Raw genomic sequence first — 25,564 nt, 5'->3', positions numbered from 1 at the left:
CAATTAAGCCCTACATTCCAGTGTCAGACCTGCAGCTCCCTACAAATACGAGATCTCGAATTTATTGACCTTGGAAGCCCCTTGCGTCCCGACCCTGTGCACATTCTCCGGATCTGATGGTACTGTTACTTCCTTTCCCCTTCGCGTCTACGTGACTGTAATCTGACTAGAACGTCATGAAGCGTAAGCTCTCAGACGCCGGCGATCAGCCGCCTGTATCGACCCCAAAGAGAAGACGAACAGCCCTAGAACAATCCAATGGCGCCTTGAACGGCCACGCGCCCAACGGCGCACTTCCGAACGGCGATGCCTCCTACGAGCTTCCTCCATCAGGACGGGGTCAATCAACACCTAAGAAGGCCAACGGTATCTCCGCGACTCCATTACAACAGTCTGGGCTGAAAACGCCTACCCACAAATCCAAGGCTCGTGGCTTGTTCGCTACGCCTACCAAGCCCAAGTCCGCAACCGCAGCGACCCCATCTCGAGTTAAGAATGCAGACCGGTCTGCGCGGAAGAAGAGCGCACGTGTGCTATTCGAACAGGATGAAGATGCAGCTTGGGATGGATCAGAACGACTAGCGGAAGAAATCTTACATGGTGATGAGCCGGATACGGAGAAAGCGGGTCAGCCTCTGACGGAGAGCATAGAACCCGAAGACGCAGAAGAGGCCCCTGAAAAGGGAGTAAAACAACCAAAGCGTCGTGCAGGACGACCGAAAGGTGCGAGAAATAAGCGCTCCCCAACACCGGAAGGCGAGCTCCCTGCACACGAACGATACTTCTTCCAGAACCGCGCCGGTCCTGTCAAGACATCAAATGCAACACTCAACAAAGTACCGCTGTTAACGCATGAGGAATATTTTGAGAAACTTGGACAATATGAGGATCCGTGCAAGGAAGAGAAGGAATACCTGCAGTCCTTGCACCACCGATCTTTTCCGCAGTGGGCATTCGAGTTCGATGAAGGGTTCAACATCTGCCTATTTGGCTACGGCTCCAAGCGCAAGCTAATGGATGAATTTGCGGAGTGGATTTACAACCACCGCTTGTCAGTCACTACCACTCCAATCATTGTAATGGTCAATGGTTACACACCAGGCATCTCCATCCGATCAATATTCGCCACGATTGTCACGGCTGTAATGGGTGACGACGCGCCATCCAAGCTTGGTGCACAGCCAACCGAGGTCCTCGAGCTACTACAATCTGCGCTCAAGTCGCACGAAGAGCCCGTTACGGTTTTGATCAACTCTATTGATGCCCCGCCTCTCCGTCGCGCAGCCAACCAAGCGCTCCTCGCCCGTCTAGCTGCAACACCGCGCATCCGTCTCCTGGTCACAGCGGATACCCCCAACTTCCCGGTCATGTGGGATATCAGTCTGCGTGATCAACTCAATTTCGTCTTCCATGATTGTACAACCTTCCTGCCGTTCTCAGCAGAGGCGGACGTCGTCGAGGAGGTCAACACTCTCCTTGGACGTAAGGGCCGCCGTGTCGGTGGGAAAGATGGCGTGGGCTTTGTGCTCAAGAGTCTTCCCGAGAATGCACGCAATCTGTACCGTCTCCTGCTGACAGAACTCATCACTCTACTGGACGACGGCCACCAGTCAGACGACGAAGGTGAGGCAGAGGGCGGCGGCAAAGCTGGCGATGAAACTGGCATCGAGTTCCGTCTGCTTTACCAGAAGGCAACGGAAGAGTTTGTCGCTTCTTCGGAGATGATGTTCCGTACTCTGCTGAAGGAGTTCCACGACCACCAGATGATCACTTCGCGCATGGATGCAAGCGGCATGGAGATACTGGGTGTGCCACTGTCCCGCGATGAAATGGAGGGCGTGCTGGAGGATCTGGTGCTGGGGTAGCGTAGATTCCTCCCTGTATTTGGTGTGGAATAGATCAAGACTCATGATACCCTGTACGAATGAACATTTTACCAATTCTAATCCGGGGGTCCAACAGCCCAAACTGCGTCCTTGTCAATTGGCGAAGTTCAATTTGGCATTGTTCGAGAGTATGTACAAGTAGCGTTAGGTTATCCGTCTAACCGAACAAGTGAAGTCTAGAAATTCGCAAATGCCGCCATCGCCATCATAGCACCGAAACTCATCTTGAACGGCCGTTTCTCGCTCATAGCGCGGCGCAGATCAACGCGTTTAACATATTTCTGAATCCGGTTGATTGGAAGAATGTTGTACCCTTTGGATGCAGCGAACTATGGTTCGGAAGAAAGTATCAGCGTATCGTCACAAGTATACCCATCTTTAACCCATAGCCTCGGACAGCGAAACCCTCGACAAAGCCAATGGAAAGGGCCAAGTCAACGGTAATTAGCGTATACATACCTCAACAAAAACAACCCCCATTCCCAAAATAACAACCAAAGCCTTCGAAAATGCTCTCAACCCAATGCCAGCAACAAGCCCCAACACACTCCCCAAACTAACCTGGCGCATAGTCTCAGCGTTCAGCAGCCCAGTCCGCCGCGGACGGGCCTGTTTCTGCCCCGCAGATTCGGCGGGGTTAACCGCCCAGTCTGAATCTTTGCTGAAGGATTGCTGGGGCACGGCGTACTGGCATTGCATTGGGGCGGCGCGGAAAGGTGACAAGGGGTGCATGGTTGCGGCAGAGAGACCGATGCCGACGCCTAGACCCAGGCGGAGGAGGGTGGCGGGTTGGTGGGTGAATAATCTGAAAGACATTGTGTCTGTTTTGCTTGTCTCTCTTGCAATTGAGGGAGTTGGAGAGTCGGATTTGGTGGAGATGTGCTCCCTTGGCCGATACGAGTGCCAGGTGACGTCATATATCGCTGAGCTCGTCCATGGATGGTTCTGAAGGATTGAGGCTCTTCGAAGTTTGTTTGTTTTTCTTATATCAGAGTCTAATCAACTTATTAGATTCATGATTGTTATATTATTCTACCATGTGTGTTGAGACTACTGGGAGATCTATAGGCATTTGGGGAAGTGTATATATAAAGCTAGATTAATAGACCTGTAGCAATGTACATAACTAGTTAAGTAACATGGGCCATCATGTACGATGCATGACCGAAACTTATATACTTGGATGCAGGTGCAGATATGGGTGCTTATAGCTTAACATATAGCCACCGTGCTATACTAAAGAAAGCAACTCACCTGCCAGAATAGGATAAAGTGTAATATCAGTGATGAGTCACTTCCAAAATTGGACCCTTACCCATGTGTCCCCAAGTCTGCCACACCTTACGAAGTACATGTATACATGGATGTATCTACAAAGTAAGTAGTGGTCTATCTCACCTGCTGAATTAGGCAGTCACATTAATGCCAAGAGCCAAGCACTCATCCACCTGGGCAATGTAATAACATGACTAAGATGAAACCTCCGAGGTCAAACCATAGAGAGCAGGCGGTGGGCTGTTCCTCACCGGGAAAGGCTATCCTCGGAAACGGAAAGAGGTTGACCAGGGATCTTCGCTGGCGAGGGGCGCTCTGTGTCTGATTGGCCTGAGGCAAGTAACTTTGGGGAAAAAGTGTATTTCCTACTGACTCACCTTTGGCACTTTCTTCTTTTCTTCTGGATTCTTTTATTATTCCTATTCACTTCTATTTTACTCTTGTCCATATTCCCTTCTTTATTTTAGCTAATTCACAATGGCTGCTCCAAACGGAACCACCGGCAATGACTTCACTGTCAAGGCCGGCCTCGCCCAGATGCTGAAGGGTGGCGTTATTATGGATGTCGTGAACGCTGAGCAGGTATGATCTCTTTGACGAGGAATTGATACTATCTAGCATCCCAAACTAACAGATTCTTCTACCAGGCCCGCATTGCCGAAGAAGCCGGTGCCGCTGCCGTCATGGCCCTCGAGCGTGTCCCCGCTGATATCCGCGTTGAGGGTGGTGTCGCACGTATGTCCGACCCCAGCATGATCAAGGAGATTATGGAAGCCGTGACCATTCCCGTCATGGCCAAGGCCCGTATCGGACACTTCGTTGAATGCCAGGTATGTGACACTTATTTCCATTGCGGGGGAGGGGTAAACAGCTTAACGGCGGAAAACGGAGATCTCCCGGTGGCGGGGGAGGCAAATTCAAAGCAACAATGACACTAACAATCACCGGTCTACAGATCCTGGAAGCCATTGGCGTTGACTACATCGACGAATCCGAGGTCCTCACCCCCGCTGACGATGTCTACCACGTTACCAAGCACGGCTACAAGGTCCCCTTCGTCTGCGGTTGCCGTAACCTCGGTGAGGCCCTGCGCCGCATCTCCGAGGGCGCCGCTATGATCCGCACTAAGGGTGAGGCTGGCACCGGTGATGTCGTCGAGGCCGTTAAGCACATGCGCACTGTCAATGCGCAGATCAGCCGTGCCCGTGGTATCCTCCTCGCTAGCCAGGACGCTGAGCCTGAGCTCCGCGCGTTCGCCCGTGAGATCGAGGCCCCCTACGAACTTGTTCGCCAGGCTGCTGAGCTCGGCCGTCTGCCCGTTGTTAACTTCGCCGCTGGCGGTGTTGCCACCCCTGCCGATGCCGCCCTTATGATGCAGCTGGGCTGCGATGGTGTCTTTGTTGGCTCTGGTATTTTCAAGTCTGGTGACGCTAAGAAGCGTGCCCGTGCTATTGTCCAGGCTGTTACTCACTTCAAGGACCCCAAGGTGCTTGCTGAGGTCAGCCAGGGTCTCGGTGAGGCCATGGTTGGTATCAACGTGAAGCACTTGCCCGAGGCTGATAAGTTGGCTGGTCGTGGTTGGTAGATATGCTTTTGTGTCAGTTGTTTCAGCCTTGATCATTGTGTCCTAAAAATTTCTTGTACATGAGCCATGAGTAGATGTCCCAACGTGACATATACATTATACGATTTGATACATTTGTCATCTTGAAGCCAATCATTGCATGTAGACTAGAAAAAGGAGTCATCGGGTGCTACGTTATACAGGATTTCAATCGTTTGAAAGATTCCAAGGTTAATACCTTAGCGGAAGAATACGATGCCCTGCATAACACAGTTTAAACTAATCCGCGCCCTGTCACTTGATAGGCTACTTGCACCGAGTCAACCACCGAGAGTCCGGGGGCCGATAGCAAAAAAGGGACGACTAGCGTTTTAAGTCCGCGGGTAAAGACAATAGCCAATCGGAGCTTCGGCTGCCCTCCCCATGTTACGCCGTAGTCTCCGTAGTCTCCGACGGCGGCCCGCTAACGGGGAATTACGGAAAGAGTCGTTGGAGGTATTTTATTTATAGTCTTATTCGTGGAAAACAAGGTCGTTATTGTCTGTTCTGCCACTCGATTTTGGTGTATCAGATTCAAATGCTACGTAGTACCTATACGAATAGTCGGCCGCTTATGTGGCTTCTGTAATTGACTATGTAAGTTAGATAGTTTAAGATGATACTAGAGACCTCACAGTTCATATACTACTTTGATGACTTTTTAGATATTCTTTCAGATGTCTTATAGATATTTCTTCTTCTCGGTATCACAACCACAAGGATAATGATCGGCCACAGATTATGAAATCAAGTCAAAATTCCTATAGGACGAAATTTCCATGTATATGTATATGCTAGAAGGCCATGTTATTCGGATAATGTTAAAGACAGCGAAGTAATTAGAGACGAAGTAACCTGTGGTCTGTGTACGTTTCACGATAAGGTTAGTGGGTCAATGTTGACTTAAGTGGGTCATGATCACGTGGTATGGCAGGTCTTGTACTTATTCCAAGGTTAGACCGCAAGAATAGTCAGTCGCCTATGCAGTTTTGTCATGTCTTTTTAGATGTATGCGAAGGTGGCAAAAGGCTTAGACTGTGCAAAGGGCATGTATATAGCCTTCGACAGGATTCCTTTTTATATGCACAGCAGCCGAACTGCTCAATGGTTTGGAAATTTCTCAATTATGGCGCTCAGATGAATGCAAATAGAAATTCTCAAGTAGGATTAAATCAAGCTGTACCGTGCATGTCATGCAAATGGATATCTAAATGAACACCGAAGTTGCAGGACCCATCAACTCCAATCGTCAGGTCATGTACCAGCAACGCAAGCTCTATTACTGGGCATAATCGAAATTCATTCCACGGCATTTCAACCAGAAGGACCGCACAAGATCCAGAGACGGTTTCTGACTACCTCGGGCAATGGCAAGAGACTCCAAGAACCGCGACTTGTCTTGCGCCGATAGGAGTGGCACTTGTTGTCCGTTTGCATCCGTGACCTGGGCGTCTAAAGAGTCGAGCGCAGCCTTCAGAGCCGGGCGCGCCAGTGCCATCTTTTTGAAAACAGTGCGTCGCAGAGCGTCGTTCAGGGCGACCAAGTCTGATCTTGCGCATCGGCCAGCAATCTGCTGGATGATTGTATAACACAGGCGTGGAATAAACTCTTGATGGACTGATTCGAGTATGTTCATTTCATCCGGAGAGCTGCCGCGGAGATCTATTAATGCAACCCAGAATGCAGATGCAGCTCGAAGAGGAAGTGGTTCAGGTCGTGTCAATGCGTGAAGCGTGAAATGAAGAAGCACAGCGAGGGGAGACTCTGCGCTCAGATTTGACTTCATAGGAGTAAACAAGATCGGGTAGTACTTTGGTAAAAGTCGTGTGAGGAAGTCAATACCGGCATTAGCGGTCTCTGGGTCGTATACATCCGGATTCTGCAGCATCGAGGAAAAGAGCTGGGCTACATGGTCGATGAGCGCCTCGGCCTCACTGCGGATATTCATCGCATGCCGAGCGTGAGATGCCAAAAATGACGAGGCGGTCGCCATAATAACATCTGTCCCGGAGATACCGAGAGGAAAGCTCTTGATAAAGTCCACTGTCATAGAGGGTGGGAAGACAAAAAGCCCTGCCCGCTCGGTGTAGCCAGCTTTCAAAATGTCGCAGGCTGCTTCAATGATGCTACTGTCCACGGGGAAATCGACAATCAAAAGTCTCATGGCCTCCATGATCAGGCGCTGGGCTTCGGCGCCTGGTCCGGAGTTCCAGAAGGATGGAGGATACGGGTTTCCTTCCTTTGTAAGCTCGATATCGATGACTTCGTTCTCTGAACGAAGGCCTTTTCCGATACTCGCAATGCAGCTCAGCACAAGGTGTCCGCGTAGACGGCCAAATTCATGAGCAGAACCAGTAACCTCTTCCCGTGCTGTGTTAGCTTCCTGGACAAAGAAGCCGAGAATCCTCTCTAGCGTCTGCACCTTTTCCTGGTCACCAGGCAAGCTCTGTATGATGGTCGCAATTCCTTCCAGGACCTTAGGCATGGTGGAGACAGTTGCCGTCGGCTTGCTTCTGAACTGGTCCAGTTGATCTAAGAATGCGGGAAGATCTGACGTCAAGACGCGAGCACACGATTTTGAAAGAGTCAATATCGACCTTGAAGCCGCGTGCGCACACAACTCGAAGTTAAGTGATTCAAACAGGATGTTTAGAACACCCGGAAGTAATGAACTGTGACGCTCAAAGTATGATTCATACTTTCCGAATGAATCCACCAGAGTCTGACGAGCCTTGAGCGGTATTCCAGTCTCCCCGCCTGCGCAGAGCCTGGCAAAGGCATCGCTGCCAAAGATGGCATCGAGGCACTGGTCGGCGTGGCCATTCTCGTCTACTGCTTCTGAGAGTTGAGCTATGCAGAACATGGCAGTCTCGAAATTGCGCCAGTCCCGACTTTCCAGGCAGGACGTGGCGCTTCTCTGGAAGACAGTGACCAGTTCGACACCGAGAACAGGGTATGCTGAAAGTAAGTAATCACAGGCCTCATGACGGAAGGCACCGAATTCACTTCGCTCTTCCTCGCCCCAGTCTTCCAAATCTTCGGACTTAGGATATAGTAGTTTGCTGGAAAGACCCAAGACTACTTCGGCTAGATGCGACTTTACCAAATCATACCTAGGACTGCCTTGTTCGAGTTGATCAGGGAGACTCTCTGCAATGTCGTTCCAGAACTCCAAGACACGCGGGGTTCCGAGATCGTCAATGGAAGCATAGCCAGGGGTTTTAAAAATCCCGTGGATAAGTGTGAGGATAGCTGCATTTTGTGGGGTCATGGGGTCGCTGAATATATCTAGGTGCAAATGCGAGACATATGCAATCAAGAGATCAACGAACGACATGCTCTCCGTTCCTTCATCGCCATTTCTCACCGCAGCAATGTGGACTGTTACAATTGAATCGGCGAGAATTTCAGAGACGAGCCACAGTGAGTTGTCGTCGAAGGCCCAGCGGCGGGTTTCAAAGGCTTGGGTCAAAATAGAAGCTGCGCTTTCACTCAAGCTAGGTACCCTTAATGTCTCAATGACGGTCTGGCCACATCGAACGGACAAGACATTAACATCTTCAGCAGAGGAACGTTGGCGATTTCCATGAACACCTAACCATGTCTGCGAGGTAGGAGTAGAATCAGCGGTTGCGCCCTTCGAGACGGAAGTACCAAAAACCGAGATTAACTTACCTTCCATGAATTCATGGCTTCAGCCGCTAGTGCCACGTCGACCGCATCATCCCCAGCTGCCTTTACATGTTGCATGATTTCCCCGAGGACAAATTGAACCAAAAGCAAACCATCCTTGATGTTGTGTATGGCTCGCTGGATAGCTGAGGTATCTCCAGTCCCGTCTTGGGGCTCAGAGTCTAGTCGGAGGGCCTCCTCAGCGAGTGAAATTGAGAAAAACAAGAGTGCACCTGATCCACTCTTGCTCAACGCTGGCAGTATCCGCTCCTGAAAATCGACCGCTCGTGATTCTTCTTCGGATACGTATCCGCCGTGGACGAGGCTTGCAGCCAGCTCCCAGATAGCTTGTTTCCATGGTGTGACAGGGTGCCTAAAAATGGCAACTAAGCTTGAGGCAAGCTTTCTCACAACCATTGCTTGTTCGCCGTTGGTTACCAAAGCAACAAAGCGATTGATTAGGTGCTGCATGATCTCTGTGGCCGAATCTTGGTTGATTTCATTCCTAATGATATCCTACATCAGCAATAATTCGTCACATACAGATGAGGTGATAGAGCTGCGGATCGGAGAGATTGACCGTACCATGAGACATTGATCTTCACTGTGAATGTAAGGGCTCCCATGAAACGATGCTGGGCAGAATGTTCGCTTTGCAGAAGTGAATCAGCAATTGCCCATGCATTCTCAGTCTTCTGAAGCTGCTGGAGGCGCGTCTGGATCTCATTAATTCTGGCGGGGTTCCGTTGGTTCGCTGGGTTATAGAGCTCGGTGACTAGCTGGTTCTTTGTTAGCCGTTGGATCTTAGAGGTGGACATGGCACACATACAATATGGGCCTCTGAGATTGACTCTCTGACCCCAAGACCCTCGTCAGACATCCAGGTTGCCATTTTGTCTCAGCAAGCGCGTGGTTGTGAAAATGAAAAAGAGAAGTGACATATACAAGCACGGGGCTATGACGGGCAGAATCTATTGTTTGCCTCACTTGGCCAATCAGAGCCAAGGCGGTTTCTAGAGCGGTAACCGCGGGGCTCATTCTCCAATTTCCAGACACGTGACCTCTTTTGGACGAGCTTTAGATATCTTGGAATTCCAATGCGCCCGCTTACGGAATTGATATTTTCCAGGGTTATTGATCCAAGGGTTCAAGCTGTGATGGAGTTAGTAAATGTTGTAACATATTATTTTGTAAAGAGAAATGTACTCAATTGCTTTAAACCACTCGGCCAAACCACCATACATATGATAAACTATAAAAAGATATACATCAAAAGCACACATGGAAATGCCATATTGCACATTATAGGTTATGGGAACTGTCAATGTGCCTAGCCACAACACCAATAAGGGAGGATACCTAAACAAAAGACATAAAAAAGACTACTAAAAAGGCATGACATGTATGAGTGACTGAGTGCAAACATGACAACACAAAGTGTGGGCCGTGTGTAGCCGCGACTCCGGAGCTCGGAGCTCGCCCTATGACCAAAAGTCTCTCTCTCCACCGGTCAAAGGCCACTTACACGGAGTTCACACGACCTGCGGAATTAGCTTATCGTACGCTTATCTGACGCCTTTAATCCCTCCTTCGCTTAGCTTCTCGAAAGCTAACAGGTTAAGGAATCTCTTAAGGACTACCAGTGTCCATGCTCCTCTCCCGTCCAATTCGCCTTTGGACATCTTTGCCATCACTAAGGCCCGTCTCCCGTCCAAGATACTTCTCCGTTTTCGGTCCACGCTACACAGTCGATATGGGGGCCGTGGATACCTCTGAACGCCTGTCAAAGCTGAGGCAGTTGATGCAGCAGCACAAAGTCGATGTTTACAGTATGACATCATCTGTGTCCTCGTAGGTTGCTTAAACCTCGAGTTGTGCTTACCAGCTTTGTATAGTTGTGCCCTCAGAAGATAGCCACCAGTCCGAATACATCGCGCCATGTGATGCCCGCCGAGGTCAACGATCGCCCCCCTTCTGTTGGTTTGCCCGCGCCAATAGCTAATATTTCCATAGAATTCATTTCGGGATTCTCTGGCTCGGCCGGTACTGCAATTATCTCCCTGAGCAAAGCTGCACTGTCCACCGATGGACGGTACTTCAACCAAGCCGCGAAACAATTGGATACCAACTGGCAGCTCTTGAAGGGCGGAGTCGAGGGCGTACCCACATGGCAGGAATGGTACGAGATGACAGTTATGCGGAACGATCTGTACGGGAACTGACCTTGTTGATAGGACCACGGAGGAGGCCCAAGGAGGCAAGGCTGTTGGTGTTGACCCCTCTCTGATCACAGCGTGTGAGTGTTGTTACTTCGGATGTGGAAGTGCATAGTCGCGCTAATCTTCAATAGCTGGTGCACGGAAGTTGGCAGAGACCCTTAAGAAGAATGGCTCATCCCTCGTAGGGGTCCGGGAGAACTTGGTCGACTTGGTTTGGGGCGAGGAACGCCCCGCGCGTCCCAGCGAGAAGGTGCGCGTTCATCCCGAGAAGTATGCCGGGAAGGCGTTCCAAGATAAGGTGGCCGAGCTGCGGAAGGAACTTGAGTCAAAGAAGAAGGCCGGATTCATCATTTGTATGGCCGCCTCGCATATATTACAGCCCTGCAAAGTGACTAATTTATCGCAGCTATGCTCGATGAGATTGCTTGGTTATTCAACCTGAGAGGAACCGAGTAAGAACAGTGTCTTTACCGTGATGCACCATTGCCAATTGACTAACTCCGAGCAGTATTCCCTACAACCCCGTGTTTTTCTCTTATGCCGTTATTACGCCCACCACCGCTGAGATCTATGTCGAAGATGACAAGTTGACACCAGAGGTCAAGGCTCACTTTGGGCAAGACGTTGTCGTCAAGCCATACGACTCTATCTTCGCTGATGCTCAAGCGCTCAGCACTAAAAGCCAGTCTGCGGGTGAGAACGCCGCAAAGTTCTTGTTGTCAAACAAGGCTTCTTGGGCTCTCAGCCTTAGCCTTGGTGGCGAGGGACAGGTCGAAGAGACTCGTAGCCCAGTCGCGGATGCAAAGGCTGTTAAGAATGAAGTCGAACTTGAAGGAATGCGGGCTTGTCATATCCGCGATGGTGCTGCGCTGACCGAGTACTTTGCCTGGCTTGAAAACGAACTCGTCAACAAAAAGACTGTCTTGGACGAAGTCGACGGAGCTGACAAGTTGGAACAGATCCGCTCCAAGCATGATCTGTTCGCTGGTCTCTCATTCGATACCATCTCGTCGACGGGGCCTAATGGCGCGGTCATTCACTATAGCCCCGAGAAGGGAAGCTGTGCTATCATTGATCCCAAGGCCATTTATCTCTGCGACTCTGGTTGTCAATACTTGGATGGAACGACCGACACCACGAGAACATTCCACTTCGGCGTTCCTACTGAGTTTGAGAAGCGTGCTTTCACCTTAGTTTTGAAGGGAACCATTGGAATCGACATGGCAGTGTTCCCCAAGGGCACCAGTGGCTTTGCAATTGACGTGTTGGCGCGCCAGCACTTGTGGAAGGAAGGCTTGGACTACCTGCATGGAACAGGCCATGGCGTTGGATCCTATTTGGTGAGTATTATCGCCGATCAGAAACCTTACACTTTGCTAATCTCTGTTTAGAATGTTCACGAGGGCCCTATTGGCATCGGGACTCGGGTTCAGTACACCGAGGTCCCCATTGCGGCCGGAAACGTTATTTCGGATGGTTTGTCTCTCTTTCTCTATTTGTTGCAGTCTGAAGCTAATCTGTGACATAGAACCCGGATACTACGAGGACGGCAAATTTGGTATTCGAATTGAGAGTGAGTTATACCACCTGCGGCTCTAATTGGAAAAGTACTAATACCTCTCTTTGTAGACATTGTCATGGCTCGCGAAGTTAAAACCGCCCACAACTTTGGTGACAAGCAGTGGCTAGGCTTTGAACATGTTACGATGACCCCTATTGGTCGCAACCTGATTGAGCCGTCTCTTCTGAGTGACGCCGAGCTCAAGTGGGTAAATGACTACCACGCTGAAATCTGGACGAAGACAGAGCACTTCTTCCAGGGAGACGATCTTACACGTTCGTGGCTCGAGCGCGAGACCCAACCGATCTCCAAATAAGTGGTCTGCGGCGTTGATAGACCGTGATTCATGTGCCTACTCCCACTGCTATTGATTAGACGCCATTATGTAGAATACAGCCTAGAACATACACCATTCCAATGCTGTATCTAGACATGAATAATTAATAGTGAAACAGAATACCAAATAGCCATTAGTAAGAAATACATATAACGAACAATGTAGGTTTTCCCAACTAGTAGACTGACAACTGGCCAGTGGAATGGAATGCGGGAAGCTCTGGTGGAGCCTGACACTCCGCCCCGGCCTGTTTCAACGCTATCACCACGGCATCACTGAATTGCTTCCAGCGCTCCCTTTATTTCACAGCCAAGAATGCTCGCAGCTCCTCGCCAATTGTCGCGCGCAAGTCACAGGACCTAAGACCGAAAGTTTTTGGCTAACAGCCCCACGCCAGCCCCTTGTCACAGCCCACCAACGCTTCCATACTGAACTGGAACACCCCGTGATTAGCGGGCATCATTGGAAATGAGCGGCCAAAACGGTTATGGTAACGGGTATGGCTATTCCGGTCCCAATCGGTATGATGGCAACGACGGGGGATACGGTGGCAGCAACAACCCTGGGGTAAACGGATATGGTGGACGAGGTGCCGCACCGCCAGGCGGAGGTGGACGTTCAGATCGTCGCCCCGGGGGATACGGCGGTTTCTATCCAGACTCGCCCCAGCCGCCGGCTCTACCCCCAGGTCAATCCCCTGCGCCGAGCCAGTCGCCTGAGCGCCGGCGCGATCGAACAAACCGGGATAGGCAGCAACCCTCTCCGCAACCGCCCTCGAACCCATCTCCGAATCCCTCATCGCATCCCTCGTCGCACTCGTCTGCGCACCCCTCTTCGCACCCCTCCTCGCAAGCCTCTTCCCATCCCTCTTCGCGGTCACGCACAAGGAACCAAGAACCCGACAGAAAGTACCAGGAAGAACGTTCTAGAGATGCAAGTCGGTACGCGGACAACAGGGACGAAAGAGACCCGAGAGACCAACGGAATTACAGAGATCAGAGAGAACAAAGGGAACGGAAGGACCAAAGGGACCATAGGAGCCAGAGGAATGCGTCGCCCGTGGCTAAGATGGGTAATGACTCGGGGGAACCTCAGGCCATTGAAAGTATGTCTTTTTCTTTTGCTTAGCCTGGCCCAGTAGCTAATTACGCTACCTTCTGCAGCGATTCTCCAGTCTATTCAGCGCGACTGGGATTTCATGACTGATGCCGAGTGTGTCCCGGTACACGTTGCTTTGAGTTTGATGGACACGAGTACATTGGGCAAAGCAGATCGCGAACCAGAATTTTTGCATATGTACAATGATATCCAGAAGACATTGAAGGCGATTGTCAATGGTAGGTCCTTTCTGCGGTGGTTTGGACAGGAATATGCTAAAATTGCATGTCATAGAACACCATCAGGGATTCAACAGTTCTATTGGAACATACCACAAAATCCAATCCAATATATCTTCCTCGCAAACTCGAGTACGCAGCCTGAGGCATGCCTTGGATCAGGCCAAATCCGGGTTAATATCGACCAAGCCCGAGTTGAAAGGGCTGGCAACGTCTTCTCAGAACTACGATGATATCGTTCAGCTATTCACTCAGATTGAGGAAATCCAATCCCTCCCCGAGAAATTGGAGTCTCAGATTTCAGATAAGCGCTTCCTTGCAGCTGTGGATGTGCTTCACACCGGTCTCCGGGTTCTACGGCGTTCGGAGCTGGAGGACATTGGCGCTTTATCCGACATTCGCGCTTATTTCATAAACCAGGAAACGTCACTCACAGACATCCTGATCGAGGAGTTGCACGACCATCTATACCTTAAATCACCCTATTGCTCAGACCGATGGAAAGCCTCCACGTCTGATGAAAAAGAGGTGCATACATCTAATTTGGCCGGTAGCCGCTCTTGGGAACGGCCTGTGTATGGTTTCCTAGCCAAGTTCGATCCGTTGACGCCTATGGTAGAAGACGCCTCTCGTAACCCGGAGGCTGACACGTTTTCCTACATTCAGTTACTGATTGAAGCTCTGAACAAGATGGGCCACCTTGACGTCGCGGTTCATAGAATTGAGCAGCGTCTTCCGGTCGAACTGTTTGCTGTGGTGGATAAGACTAACGCAGAGGTTGACACTCGTTATCCTGCACCAACCAAGAGCTTCTCAGCCCAGGACAACTACAAACAGTCCAGTCTCCCCACCGAGATCATTGAAAAACGTGGCCACGTTCTTTCTGAATTTTTGTGGGCACTGTATGCCAAATTTGAGGCAATTGCTGAAGGCCACCGAATTCTTCACGATGTCGTTGCGGCCATTGTGGAACGAGAAGGCCTGATTAAAAGCGAGACGCTTTCCGGAGGATTCAAGGAGTTGTGGAAACTTCTACAAAGCGAGGTAAGATGCCAACAGCTTTGACTGGCATCACGGATATTAATTTGTTTTGCCAGATACGATCACTCATGCACGACTATCTTGCAACCGATGGAGACTCTTCTGTTCGATCTAGAGCGGAAGAGAATGACTCTCGACGGCATCTATACACAGGCAACCGCGATAAGAATAAGGTAAGGAGACCAGTCGTTTTTATCATTTTCAAGTAGCTGACCCTTTACGTTGTAGAAAATGTTCAAGTTATCCGATATTGAGCAAAATTCCGAGATGAAAGCTGAACAAGATGAATTGGATGAAATCCTGAAGTCCTCAGTGCCGGGACTTGTTTCCAAGTCAAGGCAAAAGGCGGCAACAAATGATACTACGCAATCTAATAAGGGTAACTCAGGGACCGGGCATAAGATTTTGCTTGAACCAAGTGTCTTCAATATGGGAATCCTTCTTCCTCCCTCCCTATCCTTCATCCAGCGACTCAAAGATATCGTCCCTGTTGATGCGGATATCTCTATGGGCACTTTGACCTCCTTTTTGGATGACTTCATGGTGAATGTCTTCCTACCCCAGTTGGATGAGACAGTGACGGATCTCTGCACGCTCAGCTTCATTGCTGCAGATGCGTTTACAGAAGACCCCCATTGGGCCAAGTCCTCTCCTCGGCCTATTTTCAAGGGAACGGTCAAATTCATGTCCATTGTTCGGGAATTTAGCAAAATGCTGTCGAGTATTCCTCACGATCAAGCATTTACGCAGCTTCTCATTGACCAGATCGTGACCTATTATGACAAGTGCTGTGGGTGGTACAAAGCAATGGTCACAAAAGTCTCTGCACGGAACCGAGGAGGCGAAGTCCGACTGAAAGCTGCGGCTTCCTTTGCTGATTCAGGCGACATCCATGATGTTGTCGATGAACTATGGAAAAATGCAGGGGACAAGAAACAGACCCTGATTGATACGGAGATCGACCTTCTTCTCAAGCGAACGGGACAAGTGCCACTGGAGCCTTACGACATCATATCTGACCCGAAAACCGTCATTTCCCTTTCGCTCTTGTACAACAGCATGCAATGGCTTGCAAGTCACCTCGCGAGAATTCGACTTGTGGTCGAACAGACCGCGGATGCCGAGTCATCCAGTTTGACTGCAACTGGCCGGCCGTCTCGTAGATGGACTCTGTTCGGATCGATGAAGCCCAATCGTGATAGCATCAATAACCCGGTGCATTTGCCACTCAATCACGAGACTGCCGTGGCCTTTGATGGGACGCTCCAATCATTACACCGGCTTGGAGATACTGCACTTCTGACGATGCATGTTGACATCCGCTGTGGCATCATCCACATGTTGACTAAAACAATGGCCGGGCCGAATCCTCCCAACTTGAGGAACTCCGAACCCGTCACTCCATCCCCACACACAACGGACAACTGGTGGCACATTATCATGAATCAACCGACCGCTGCGTCACCCACAATCCTCGCGCTCAATAATGATCTCATCGCATTCGACACCAACATCTCGACGTATCTGGGATCTGTTGAGCGCTGGTTCATCACATCGGGCCTCGCAAGGTTTATCGATCGGGTCTTTGTCGCCTGCACCCAGTATATTGGGGCCATGAATGAGAATGGAGCGCTGCGATTGCAGCTTGATGTGCTTGTTCTCCAGCAGAACTTGAAGAACATAATCATCGACCCAGCTGGTGAAGCGTCAGATTCGGCTACGGATTTACATGCGCAGGCTTCTCAAGAAATTGTCGCTTTACCACGCAGCGCAAAATTCCTGGACTGGTTCCTGGAAGGTGCCGAGAGGACCCTGGACTACGCTAAGGAAGAGAAGGAGGCTTTTGCATCACAAGGCGACAAAGCCTTGGCTGCTGGAAACGGCGAGCCATTTACTTACGAGGAGTTGCGTGTTCTCGTAGATCTATGCTTCTCTGAAATTCTCCGTGGTCCACGCGGGGCGGAGAGCCGGGAGGACTTTATGTCGGCGAAAAAGGCCAGTGCAGATGCACTATTGAGGTTGAATGAGATTATGTGGGATGCTCGATAGACCTGTTCTTTAATTTTCTTGTTGATTCGCTCCCTTTTAGCTGGCAAATCCACTAATAGCCTAAATCAGCAATCTCATTTCACCTTGACTCACAGTCATTTCCTCATTTTTTTCTTTAATTTAAACAATCTCCACTAGCCCTAACTCGGAATAGCATAATGGGCCAAATACCGTTTTCGGCCTCTCCGGAGGGCTCACACTGGTTGAGGATCCACGCCATGTTTCATCTTTAGATTGTAGTTCTTTACTATGAAATGAACAAATTACTAGTATTACTAGTTCATCAAACCGTATGCAGGAGACTATGATGGATCACCAGCGTGCCTAGACTTATATCTCACCCATTCCATCTTTTCCCTCTGTCTCCTCATACCTTCTTTTGCTTCCTTTGCACTTCCTGTCTGGAACAGTAATTCTTTCGAATCTGGCATTCGTTATCCAGACGTCCATTCTTTTTGTGCACCTGCACGTCCTATCCTTAAGAGTCAATTTGTGACTTCACTCATTCGATCTTCCATCTTCGATATCTTGTCTTAAAGAACCCTTCATTGTTTACTTTGATCTACGTATCCAACAATGAAGTATCTTCGCCTAGCCTCCGTGGCCGCTCTTGTCAGCGCTGCTACTGTGTCCGCCGGCCCATTAGGCGCCCGTGAACATGACGGATACTGTCCCAAGGGCTACACTATGAGCGTCTACTACAAGACCGTCACTGTGGAAACATACCCAACTGCGACCTCCGTAGAGACTACAGGTACCCCGACATCTACTCCGGTTACTGTTGAGTCCCAACCCTCCGCTGAGCCTACAGTGGCCTCATCGTCTACTACCATTGTCGTGGAGTCTACAACCCCCGTCGCAGTTGTCCAAATCGAGACTACGACCTCTGAGGCCTCTGTTGCTGAGACCTCTGCCGCCGAAACTTCTGCTGCCGAGGCCGCAGTTGTCAAGACCGCCCCAGTTGTGGCTGTTCTGCCCACTACGTCAGCTGAGACTGCCGCTGTCGTGAAGACCATTGCTGCCCCAGCCGTGGAGACCGCTGCCGCGCAGACCTCCACCACTCAAGCTCCCGTCGAAGTTGCCAGCACTTCCACCACTCAAGCCCCTGTCGAAGTTGCCAGCACTTCCACCACACAAGCTCCTGTCGAGGCTGCCAGCACTTCTACCGAATCTGCCACTTCCTCCTCTTCCACCAAGTCTGCTTCTAGCAAATCTGTCTCCACCGGTTCCTCCAACGGAAACTCCGGCAAAGCCACCTTCTACGGCGGCAACGTCGCCGGCGGAACATGCTCGTTCTCCGGCTACACCCTCCCAAGCAACCTCTTCGGCGCTGCCCTTTCTCTCCAGCGATGGGACGATGCAGCGGAATGTGGTGCCTGTGTGTCCGTCACCGGACCTAAGGGTAACTCCATCAAAGCAATGGTAAGTCAAGCTCCCCCCTCCTCGACCCTCCCTCTCCATCCTAAAGCAACTCTAACACAAACCAGATCGTCGATCAATGCCCCGAATGCGAAAGCAACCACCTCGACCTCTTCCAAGACGCCTTCGCCGAGCTCTCCGACATCTCCGCCGGCATCATCCAGACCACCTGGTCATATGTCTCATGTGATCTGGATGGACCCCTGAAGCTCAAGAACAAGGAGGGTACATCCGCCTACTGGTTCTCGATGCAGGTTGTCAATGCCAACGAGGCTGTGACTGCGTTGGAGGTTAGCACTGATGGCGGTAGCTCGTGGAAGAGCACCACCCGCACTTACTACAACTTCTTTGAGAACACCGCCGGATTCGGTACTAGCACTGTTGATGTGCGGATTACCGGTGCTAGCGGCAAGACTGTTGTTGTCAAGGATGTCGGAGTTAGCTCTGGCAATGAGGTTACTGCTGCGTCCAACCTGTAAATTTTCCGTTGAGGGGAGGAATTGTATATTTATATTCTTCTGTTGATATTCTTCTGTTGATATTCTTTATTTGAGGTGGTTTGGTGAGGAGATTCCTGTGTTCGAGGTTATCTAGTCCATTACAACTGATCTATAACAATTTCTATCTACAAGGTCACACACACACTCTCTCTCTCTGAAACATATAGGTCATTGGTTCTCTCTATCATAAATCCGTAGTTGGCTGGTAAAGACTCAGTTGTATATCTCACAACCAGAATAGGCCATGATGCAACATGCTAACGAATCTGTTCTGCTGTGTATGCTGTCCGCCAAATCTCACATCTAGTAGATCATTACTGCGTCTTCACTTCCTTATCGGCCTCGACATTCTCCACGTGCGGGTGTGAGTCCAGACTGTGAACGGTATCCTTGGGGAAGGAAACACTATCAACAAGACCGAGAATTAGCCATCTTACGCTGGAAGAGGACCAATAGTGTCAGAACAACTCACGCAAAGCCCTTGATCAACGAATACTCGTGTCCGATGGTGCCACCTTGTTCCTTAGCGTGGTCCTTGACGCTAAAAGACATTGAAATATTAGTACACTGTATCTCGAATATGAGCGTGAGATGCATACGCCTGAACCTGGTCGTCGGTTGCGTCTGGCTTGCACGTGATCTAAGAGGGTTAGCGAAATGCCCATGGGGGTGTATGTTCTGGATATGTTATTTACTCACAATATAGGAAGACATGTTGAGATAGTTTATAGAAATGTAGTGATAGGAAAGGGGGAAACAGACTTAAGTAGAGAAGAGGAAGATGATCTGGATTTCGTTGACATCATAGAGGGGTAGCCTCATAAGCTGATCAGGGCTGTGTTATCTCCGCACGCTAGTCCGTGAGCCAGTGGCGGATTATACCTATATAGGTATTCTTGTATTCTTGTATTGGCTTATCGGCTTATTTTTAATATATCTAAACTTCAATGACGCCTTACGGAGGTACATAGAACTTGTAGATCTCTTTTTAGGGCTACCGACATATAGGCAGTAACTATTCAATGATGTAACCCTAGACACACCTACAACATACAATCACCCTCTCCCAAGTATCCAAGTCGTCTCGTTCGTTCCAAGATTGTTTAGGCTAAACTACTTTGGAACTATACTTAGGTATAAACTGAATTCTCCATCTTATCCATGGAAGCGCTCCTGAACTTCCTAAGCCATTACTATCAGGACAAGTGATAACACCAAGCAGAGAGATGCAAGCGAGCAATATGCTCATCCATGATTGCTCATTGAACATAGCCAATCCGTACGATGCTCCAACCGTACAATTTTTACGGCCCTTCCTCGGTGCTCGGGTGAGAAGACGTGACTCGGACTCGGGACCTCCCGAGGTCGGTACCATCTGTGACAACCTCACCCCGACGAAAGGGATATATCTCAATCTACATCATCTACTTACGTTGTGGCTTGGTGAAACCCAACACACGACTAAATGTACAACCATGACACGATTCCTACAAGGAAAATTGTAAAGAGAGATGTAATAGAGCAGTTTGAAAAAAAGGACTTATCAACCCGCAGCTCCATTCCAAGGCAAACCCATCCCAGCCGTAGATTCGCCAGCCCACAATCCATTAATGATGAAAGAACGAGAACAAACAAGAAAAGAAAAAAAAAAAAAAAAAAAAAAAAGCCCGAGTAGGGTGCAAAGGCCGCAAATGTGCGTGAGCAGAGAATGATCAAAGGGGGGAAGCAACAGAAGAGGAAATTGCACAGACAAGTTGCAAGGGTAGCTAATGGGGAATTCAACACTCAGAATGCCAGGGGCAGACCGTATTGCGAGGAAGTGGGGGGTAATGAGAAGTTCATGGTGAGGTTACATCGATTGGAGGAAACATCCATGGTAAGAGAAAAGATCTGTCGACAGCAGAATAGCAGATTTGAAAAAACAGAGAGATGAGGGTATGTTCAAGTCTTGACCTCCGGAAACGCAACAAGTCGTAGCACATGCAGAAGAATAAGGATAATAAGCCTAATCCATCTCCAGTGACTCTAGCTCTTTTGACTCCTCGTAATCATCAAAGTCCAGGCCGGCATCCCGGCAACGCGAGAGCCACTTCAGGGCAATGTTGTTGCGTCGGGCGACCTCGCCCTTGAGCTTAGAGTTAGAGCCACTGATCTCGGCGATAGCATGATTAGCAGTCAGACTGTGCTTCTCGAATTGTTCGTCGATGTTCTTCTTTTCTTCCTGGAGCTGCAGGATATATTCAATGGCGCGTTGGAGTATCGCGCCCTTGTTCTTATCGCAGTTCGGTACAAGACGGGCAATCTGGTTGATACCTTCATTAATAGCTTCGCGGCGGCGACGTTCAACTAAGGGAGGGGATCAGTATGTAAACACGAATTGGACCAGAAGAGTGGTCCTTACCTTCTTTGTGATTGTTCTTGCGAATTTGGTGCCATTCGGGGGAACCAACGGTAGGCTTCTGGTTCATACTCTGAGCCTCGCGCGCGGCATAGACCGCAGCGGCGGTCGAATTGTGGTTGTGACCACCGCCCATGGGAGTCTGGTTCATCTCATCACCAAAGGACAACCCTTGGGTGAGGTTGCTCGCGTCGAAGCCGGAATCAGGAGGAGGGGGATACTTGTGTTGAGGAGTGTGTGCAGCTAGGGCGGCTTTGGCATTGGCGGTCAACGCGTTATCGTCGGACAGGCCGTTCTGCGGACCGACATGTTGAAGAATTTGTTGATCGATGTTGAGTTCGGCCCCAGTGTTAGGAAGTCCGTGGTCGTAGTTTCCGAGCCCTCCGTGGCCGAAGTTGTGCTGGTTATCCAGGCTGCCGTTGCTTCCGTGGGAAGAGCGGTTAAGACGCTGCGGGTCGGGACCAAGATCCTCAGAGCCGTCTCTCTTGCGCTTATGCGAGCCGTTATCCGGGCTATTCATGGTGGGATCAGACATGCTAAGCCCTAAAGCTAATCGCCCTATTCGTAGCAGTGGTTAGTGGCCAATAAGTGAAATATTTGGTAAAACAAGTCTCGCAGAATAAGAGAACAATAGAACGGTATGTGATTGGAGATGTCAATGCAGCCTGTGGTAAGTTGGTGCCTGGTAGATCAAGTCCCTCTTGGGAAGACCAGTGGACACCCCGCGAAGTAAACAGACGCGTAGATCCGACGCGCTCCTAAGGCATCCTAGGGAGGCCAGTCACGTCGGACTCGGTCATCGCCAGCAGATTTTTTTCTGGCGGGCGGCAGTGCATGGGGATAGTTCTACGGGGTAGTGACGTTGTCAAGCGACCGCATATAACGCGATGTCTCGAAACATCCGCGAGGTTGCAGACATCAAGAACGCGTCATGATGGCTTGCAGGCAGCGCAGGTCACACAGGGGGCAGCATCGTGAAGGGCACCAGTTGCGACGAGCATCACGACGCGAGGTGCAATAACATGGGGAGATATGGATGAAGATGGGACATTGATGGAGCCGTACCTTGGGATGATCTCTCTTTATCACCTGACAGGAAGTCACCTGCCCGACAACAACAAGACTCAGGTCACGTTGTCTGCGAAACCCCGAATTCGAAATTGGGATGTGAAAATGCGAAAGTTGAAAATTTGAGGAAGCCGATATCAGGATATGCAAACGACCCAGCAATCTACCTCGCGGTAAATTTAGAAATAAGAAAACGTGTTTCTTTAGGAAGATGTAGAGCAGCGGACAAGTTCAAGATGGATTGCTCACGTGGCAAGGAGGTGGTCAAGAGGAGGAGTCGCGTTGAATACGGTGGATCAGAACGACCAATAGCGCAATAAATCACCTGATCGCCCTATTCAACAATATTCACTGACGTAAGCAAACCGCATACCCGTGGACCCGTGGACCGCAAATGAGCCACCTGGAAGCCCTGAAGGTCTAGACAATTTTGCAAACACAATCAAAAAGAAACCGACAACAGGAGCTGAAGATAACCAACTAAAATGCTTGAATGGCCCCGGGGATGTCTATGCCTCCATCTCTCATCGGAAGTCATGTGCAGCCATCCCGTGCCCCTCTGCTGCACACCTACTTTCTTGGTCTCTGATTGGCCACCGGATCTCGGGGGATGGATTCCTAGATCACGTGTATTGGTATCTTATAGACCAATCACAGGTGCTATTCAACCACTACGAGGGGGTGATCGGACCGTCGGATACAAAGAACTTCATAAATCTACCCGATTAGCAAGTATATAGGTGTAGTCTAGACACACTAGAAGCCGACTAACTACATGGAATATACCCGGCATTGATCTGAGGTGACTGTCCATCCTTGTTCCCCTGCAAGTGATCAGGCTAGATCCACTAGTGTATGGAATACCCCCCTCAACCGAATCAGGAAACACAACAGGGGAATATCCCAGGACCGTGGTAGCAATGGGAAACAAGGTCGTGCATCATGTAGTGGGTGTACTGGTCCAAATCATGATATAACACGAGTTCGTTTCAAAATGCACCCAACTTACAGGATATATCGTTGGTAGTTCTCATCGGTTTACCTCTGATCTCCCATCGGGGTGGGGGAGAGGGGAATCACATGTTTCAGATCAAGCATCCTGAAATAGCATTCCCCAAGCCCTCCACACCACCATGTCTCCAAATGGTTGCATCGGATATCCAAAAAGGTATTTCCTAGTACTTTGCGTGCATACTGATCAACGTGAAGACTGAGTGATCAGGAGGCCTCAGAATTCTACCTCGATGCGATATTAAGCTAAATATCTGAACTTTTCGCCTGAAGATTGCGACGATCTCGATGATCTTCTTCTATATGTCATCACGTTTGAGTCCTTTATCACATGGATCCCCTCCACATGATCCACCTGAGGCAATCGGTGGAGTTTCCATTCTTGTAGAAAGGATCACCATACCACTGAGCAATATACACCGTCTAGTGTATATATTCTTGGATTGGGAGGTATCACAGAAACTCGGGTGATCGAGATACCATTTCTAATGTCATGCCGCAAGGGTGGACCCTCGACCTGTTCATAGACTCTGCCTCATGTGGAATAGCCTGACGCGTCCAGTGCGCCGCCTCACTCGGACGCCTTTTTCAGTGCAAATACCATTTGTGGATCTGCCGTAGTATCCGCGAAACAAATACCTTCCTCCGCGGCGCCTAGCATGTCCCAGCAAAGTATCTTAACGTCGAACGGGATGCCCGCATCCTCTGTCTCACTTCCCTCCTCAGGGGTGTGCGCACCTGACCCTGCATCTTTCTCCGCCGCATTTAGAGTGGGCCGTTGGGTCACAGCAATGATAGTGCTTGTCCCCGCATATCGCACCGGTGACTTGGTATCCTCTGTCGGTGGCTCCTCGCCCGACCGATTAGAAAAAACGATGACGATCTTCTTCGGGGACTCTGCCGCCTTTCCGCCGTCAAGATCCACCTCATGTTCCATCGTCTTTTGCAACAGGGGCCAGAATCGCTGAAGCCAATAGTTGAAAGTATCCATCTCGGGCTTATCCTTCAAGGCATCGAGTTCTTCCCGGCTCAGAGTGGTCAACCAGGCCATGGACAAAATAACAAGCTGGGACTTGGAGTCAAGCACTCGAGTTGCAAATTCCCATTTGTCGAATGGCGCCTCAAACTTGTACGGATTGATATCCATGCAGATACCTAGCGAAGTCGCGACCCGCTTTTTCTCGGACAAAACCTGCTCGCCCTGGTGCACCGGGTTCGTTAATGAAGATAGTGTTCCTTGGGAAGCGAATTCTAGCTCATAGAACCCTCGCTCCACTTGACCTTCGGCCGCCCACGTTTCGTCGGTGTAATACAAGAAGCTTTTGCGGTAGTTGAGGATGAACTCCCCGTTCTCGTCGACAACAAGCAGTGAGTTATAGTATGTGACTTTGTCGGGAGATTGAGAGTCCTTCTCAATCTCCGGATACCCCACGCAGACCTTGCATCGCAAGCGTCTGGCAGTCTCACGCGCCCACGAGGCAGAGGGGCCGTCACCAGCTGGCTCGAGATATGGCTTGATCGCTTCCAAGGAAGGGAAATTATAGCCTACTTATTGATTAGCCAATGAAAATTTCCCACAAATCGAGATGAATGTTAAGAGGCTAGGGGAAGACGGTGTTCATGCTGCTCAATATAGGGACGGTTTGTTGGGAAGGTATGTACCCGTCATCGCCAACTCGGGCAGGACCAGGATATCGGGCTTCAACAGATCGACCCCAACCCCGAGCTCTTTTCCATCCACAGAAACGGTCTTGCCGGTCTTCAATAAAGCGTTTGCTTTCTCAATATTGCCTTTGAGATCGCCCAGCTTCGGCGCGAATTGAAGGGTTGCGATCCTCATCTTGTGAGGCGGTGAGGTTGAGAAGTTTCTGAAGTTAAGAAGTGACACGCGTTGTGTGATAGGAATTTTCCTAGTGAATCGTGATAGGGATGTGTTTGAAGTCAATGGTAGTGTTGATGTGGTCGAGGTATGAAGTTCGCGACTTCTGGTCCGAACACGGACACAGCGGGGCAGGATTTTTGCCAGAATGATGACGGGCGGGTCAAAATCCTTCAACTATATCACGATATACCCAAGGTAATTCTTTATATACTATGATTTTCGAGTACAACCCAGGAGCAATTACTTCCAGGGTATGGTTGTAGTTTGGACGGAAGGGCGATGTTTTGGGCCGCGGGTCATATGAAA

At 49.9% G+C, this 25,564-nt stretch overlaps 10 protein-coding genes across 10 annotated transcripts; 5 read left to right on the top strand and 5 right to left on the bottom strand.

Annotated features, from left to right (window-relative positions):
• Positions 1–176: 176 nt before the first annotated feature.
• On the top strand, positions 177–1,865 carry N7455_010704 (origin recognition complex subunit 2; the record flags this gene model as incomplete). Its single annotated transcript, XM_040952968.2, has 1 exon — positions 177–1,865. One exon carries the CDS (start codon positions 177–179, stop codon positions 1,863–1,865), a length of 1,689 nt encoding a protein of 562 aa, XP_040816630.2.
• Positions 1,866–1,976: 111 nt separating this feature from the next.
• On the bottom strand, positions 1,977–2,702 carry N7455_010703 (uncharacterized protein; the record flags this gene model as incomplete). Its single annotated transcript, XM_040952899.2, has 2 exons — positions 1,977–2,215; positions 2,346–2,702. The coding sequence occupies 2 exons, from the start codon at positions 2,700–2,702 to the stop codon at positions 2,063–2,065; spliced, it is 510 nt and encodes a 169-aa protein (XP_040816650.1). The 3' UTR covers positions 1,977–2,062.
• An 844-nt stretch (positions 2,703–3,546) lies between these two features.
• On the top strand, positions 3,547–4,746 carry N7455_010702 (pyridoxal 5'-phosphate synthase subunit PdxS; the record flags this gene model as incomplete). The annotated part of the gene is made up of 3 exons (XM_040952908.2): positions 3,547–3,743; positions 3,809–3,991; positions 4,117–4,746. Exons 1-3 carry the CDS (start codon positions 3,639–3,641, stop codon positions 4,744–4,746), a joined length of 918 nt encoding a protein of 305 aa, XP_040816609.1. The 5' UTR covers positions 3,547–3,638.
• A 1,297-nt stretch (positions 4,747–6,043) lies between these two features.
• Positions 6,044–9,328, bottom strand: N7455_010701 (putative importin 13; the record flags this gene model as incomplete). Its single annotated transcript, XM_065606502.1, has 4 exons — positions 6,044–8,368; positions 8,440–8,941; positions 9,022–9,215; positions 9,266–9,328. The coding sequence occupies 4 exons, from the start codon at positions 9,326–9,328 to the stop codon at positions 6,044–6,046; spliced, it is 3,084 nt and encodes a 1,027-aa protein (XP_065460465.1).
• Positions 9,329–9,971: 643 nt separating this feature from the next.
• Positions 9,972–12,627, top strand: ampp (aminopeptidase P). Its single transcript, XM_040953005.2, has 10 exons — positions 9,972–10,265; positions 10,332–10,391; positions 10,450–10,615; positions 10,671–10,732; positions 10,787–11,008; positions 11,062–11,107; positions 11,164–11,995; positions 12,047–12,131; positions 12,184–12,228; positions 12,285–12,627. The coding sequence occupies exons 1-10, from the start codon at positions 10,085–10,087 to the stop codon at positions 12,530–12,532; spliced, it is 1,947 nt and encodes a 648-aa protein (XP_040816641.2). The 5' UTR covers positions 9,972–10,084; the 3' UTR covers positions 12,533–12,627.
• A 394-nt stretch (positions 12,628–13,021) lies between these two features.
• N7455_010699 (exocyst subunit SEC8) lies at positions 13,022–16,980 on the top strand (the record flags this gene model as incomplete). Its single annotated transcript, XM_040953134.2, has 5 exons — positions 13,022–13,658; positions 13,717–13,890; positions 13,946–14,934; positions 14,988–15,104; positions 15,160–16,980. The coding sequence occupies 5 exons, from the start codon at positions 13,022–13,024 to the stop codon at positions 16,978–16,980; spliced, it is 3,738 nt and encodes a 1,245-aa protein (XP_040816400.2).
• Positions 16,981–17,556: 576 nt separating this feature from the next.
• On the top strand, positions 17,557–18,878 carry N7455_010698 (putative extracellular cellulase CelA/allergen Asp F7-like; the record flags this gene model as incomplete). The annotated part of the gene is made up of 2 exons (XM_040952965.2): positions 17,557–18,402; positions 18,468–18,878. 2 exons carry the CDS (start codon positions 17,557–17,559, stop codon positions 18,876–18,878), a joined length of 1,257 nt encoding a protein of 418 aa, XP_040816457.2.
• Positions 18,879–19,213: 335 nt separating this feature from the next.
• On the bottom strand, positions 19,214–19,613 carry N7455_010697 (uncharacterized protein; the record flags this gene model as incomplete). Its single annotated transcript, XM_040953135.1, has 4 exons — positions 19,214–19,304; positions 19,372–19,440; positions 19,499–19,539; positions 19,599–19,613. 4 exons carry the CDS (start codon positions 19,611–19,613, stop codon positions 19,214–19,216), a joined length of 216 nt encoding a protein of 71 aa, XP_040816428.1.
• Positions 19,614–20,767: 1,154 nt separating this feature from the next.
• N7455_010696 (basic helix-loop-helix domain-containing protein) lies at positions 20,768–22,880 on the bottom strand. Its single transcript, XM_040952936.2, has 4 exons — positions 22,615–22,880; positions 22,363–22,528; positions 21,301–21,855; positions 20,768–21,245 (listed from the first exon to the last, which is right to left on the bottom strand). The coding sequence occupies exons 3-4, from the start codon at positions 21,830–21,832 to the stop codon at positions 20,905–20,907; spliced, it is 873 nt and encodes a 290-aa protein (XP_040816461.2). The 5' UTR covers positions 21,833–21,855; positions 22,363–22,528; positions 22,615–22,880; the 3' UTR covers positions 20,768–20,904.
• A 1,067-nt stretch (positions 22,881–23,947) lies between these two features.
• Positions 23,948–25,216, bottom strand: N7455_010695 (putative protein N-terminal asparagine amidohydrolase; the record flags this gene model as incomplete). Its single annotated transcript, XM_040952958.2, has 2 exons — positions 23,948–24,921; positions 25,039–25,216. The coding sequence occupies 2 exons, from the start codon at positions 25,214–25,216 to the stop codon at positions 23,948–23,950; spliced, it is 1,152 nt and encodes a 383-aa protein (XP_040816399.2).
• Positions 25,217–25,564: the final 348 nt, after the last annotated feature.

Source organism: Penicillium solitum, assembly GCF_028829755.1.
Source record: "Penicillium solitum strain IBT 25940 chromosome Unknown utg000008l_segment0_segment0, whole genome shotgun sequence".
Classification (NCBI taxonomy): domain Eukaryota; kingdom Fungi; phylum Ascomycota; class Eurotiomycetes; order Eurotiales; family Aspergillaceae; genus Penicillium; species Penicillium solitum.
This window is presented reverse-complemented; position numbering and strand designations above follow the sequence as displayed.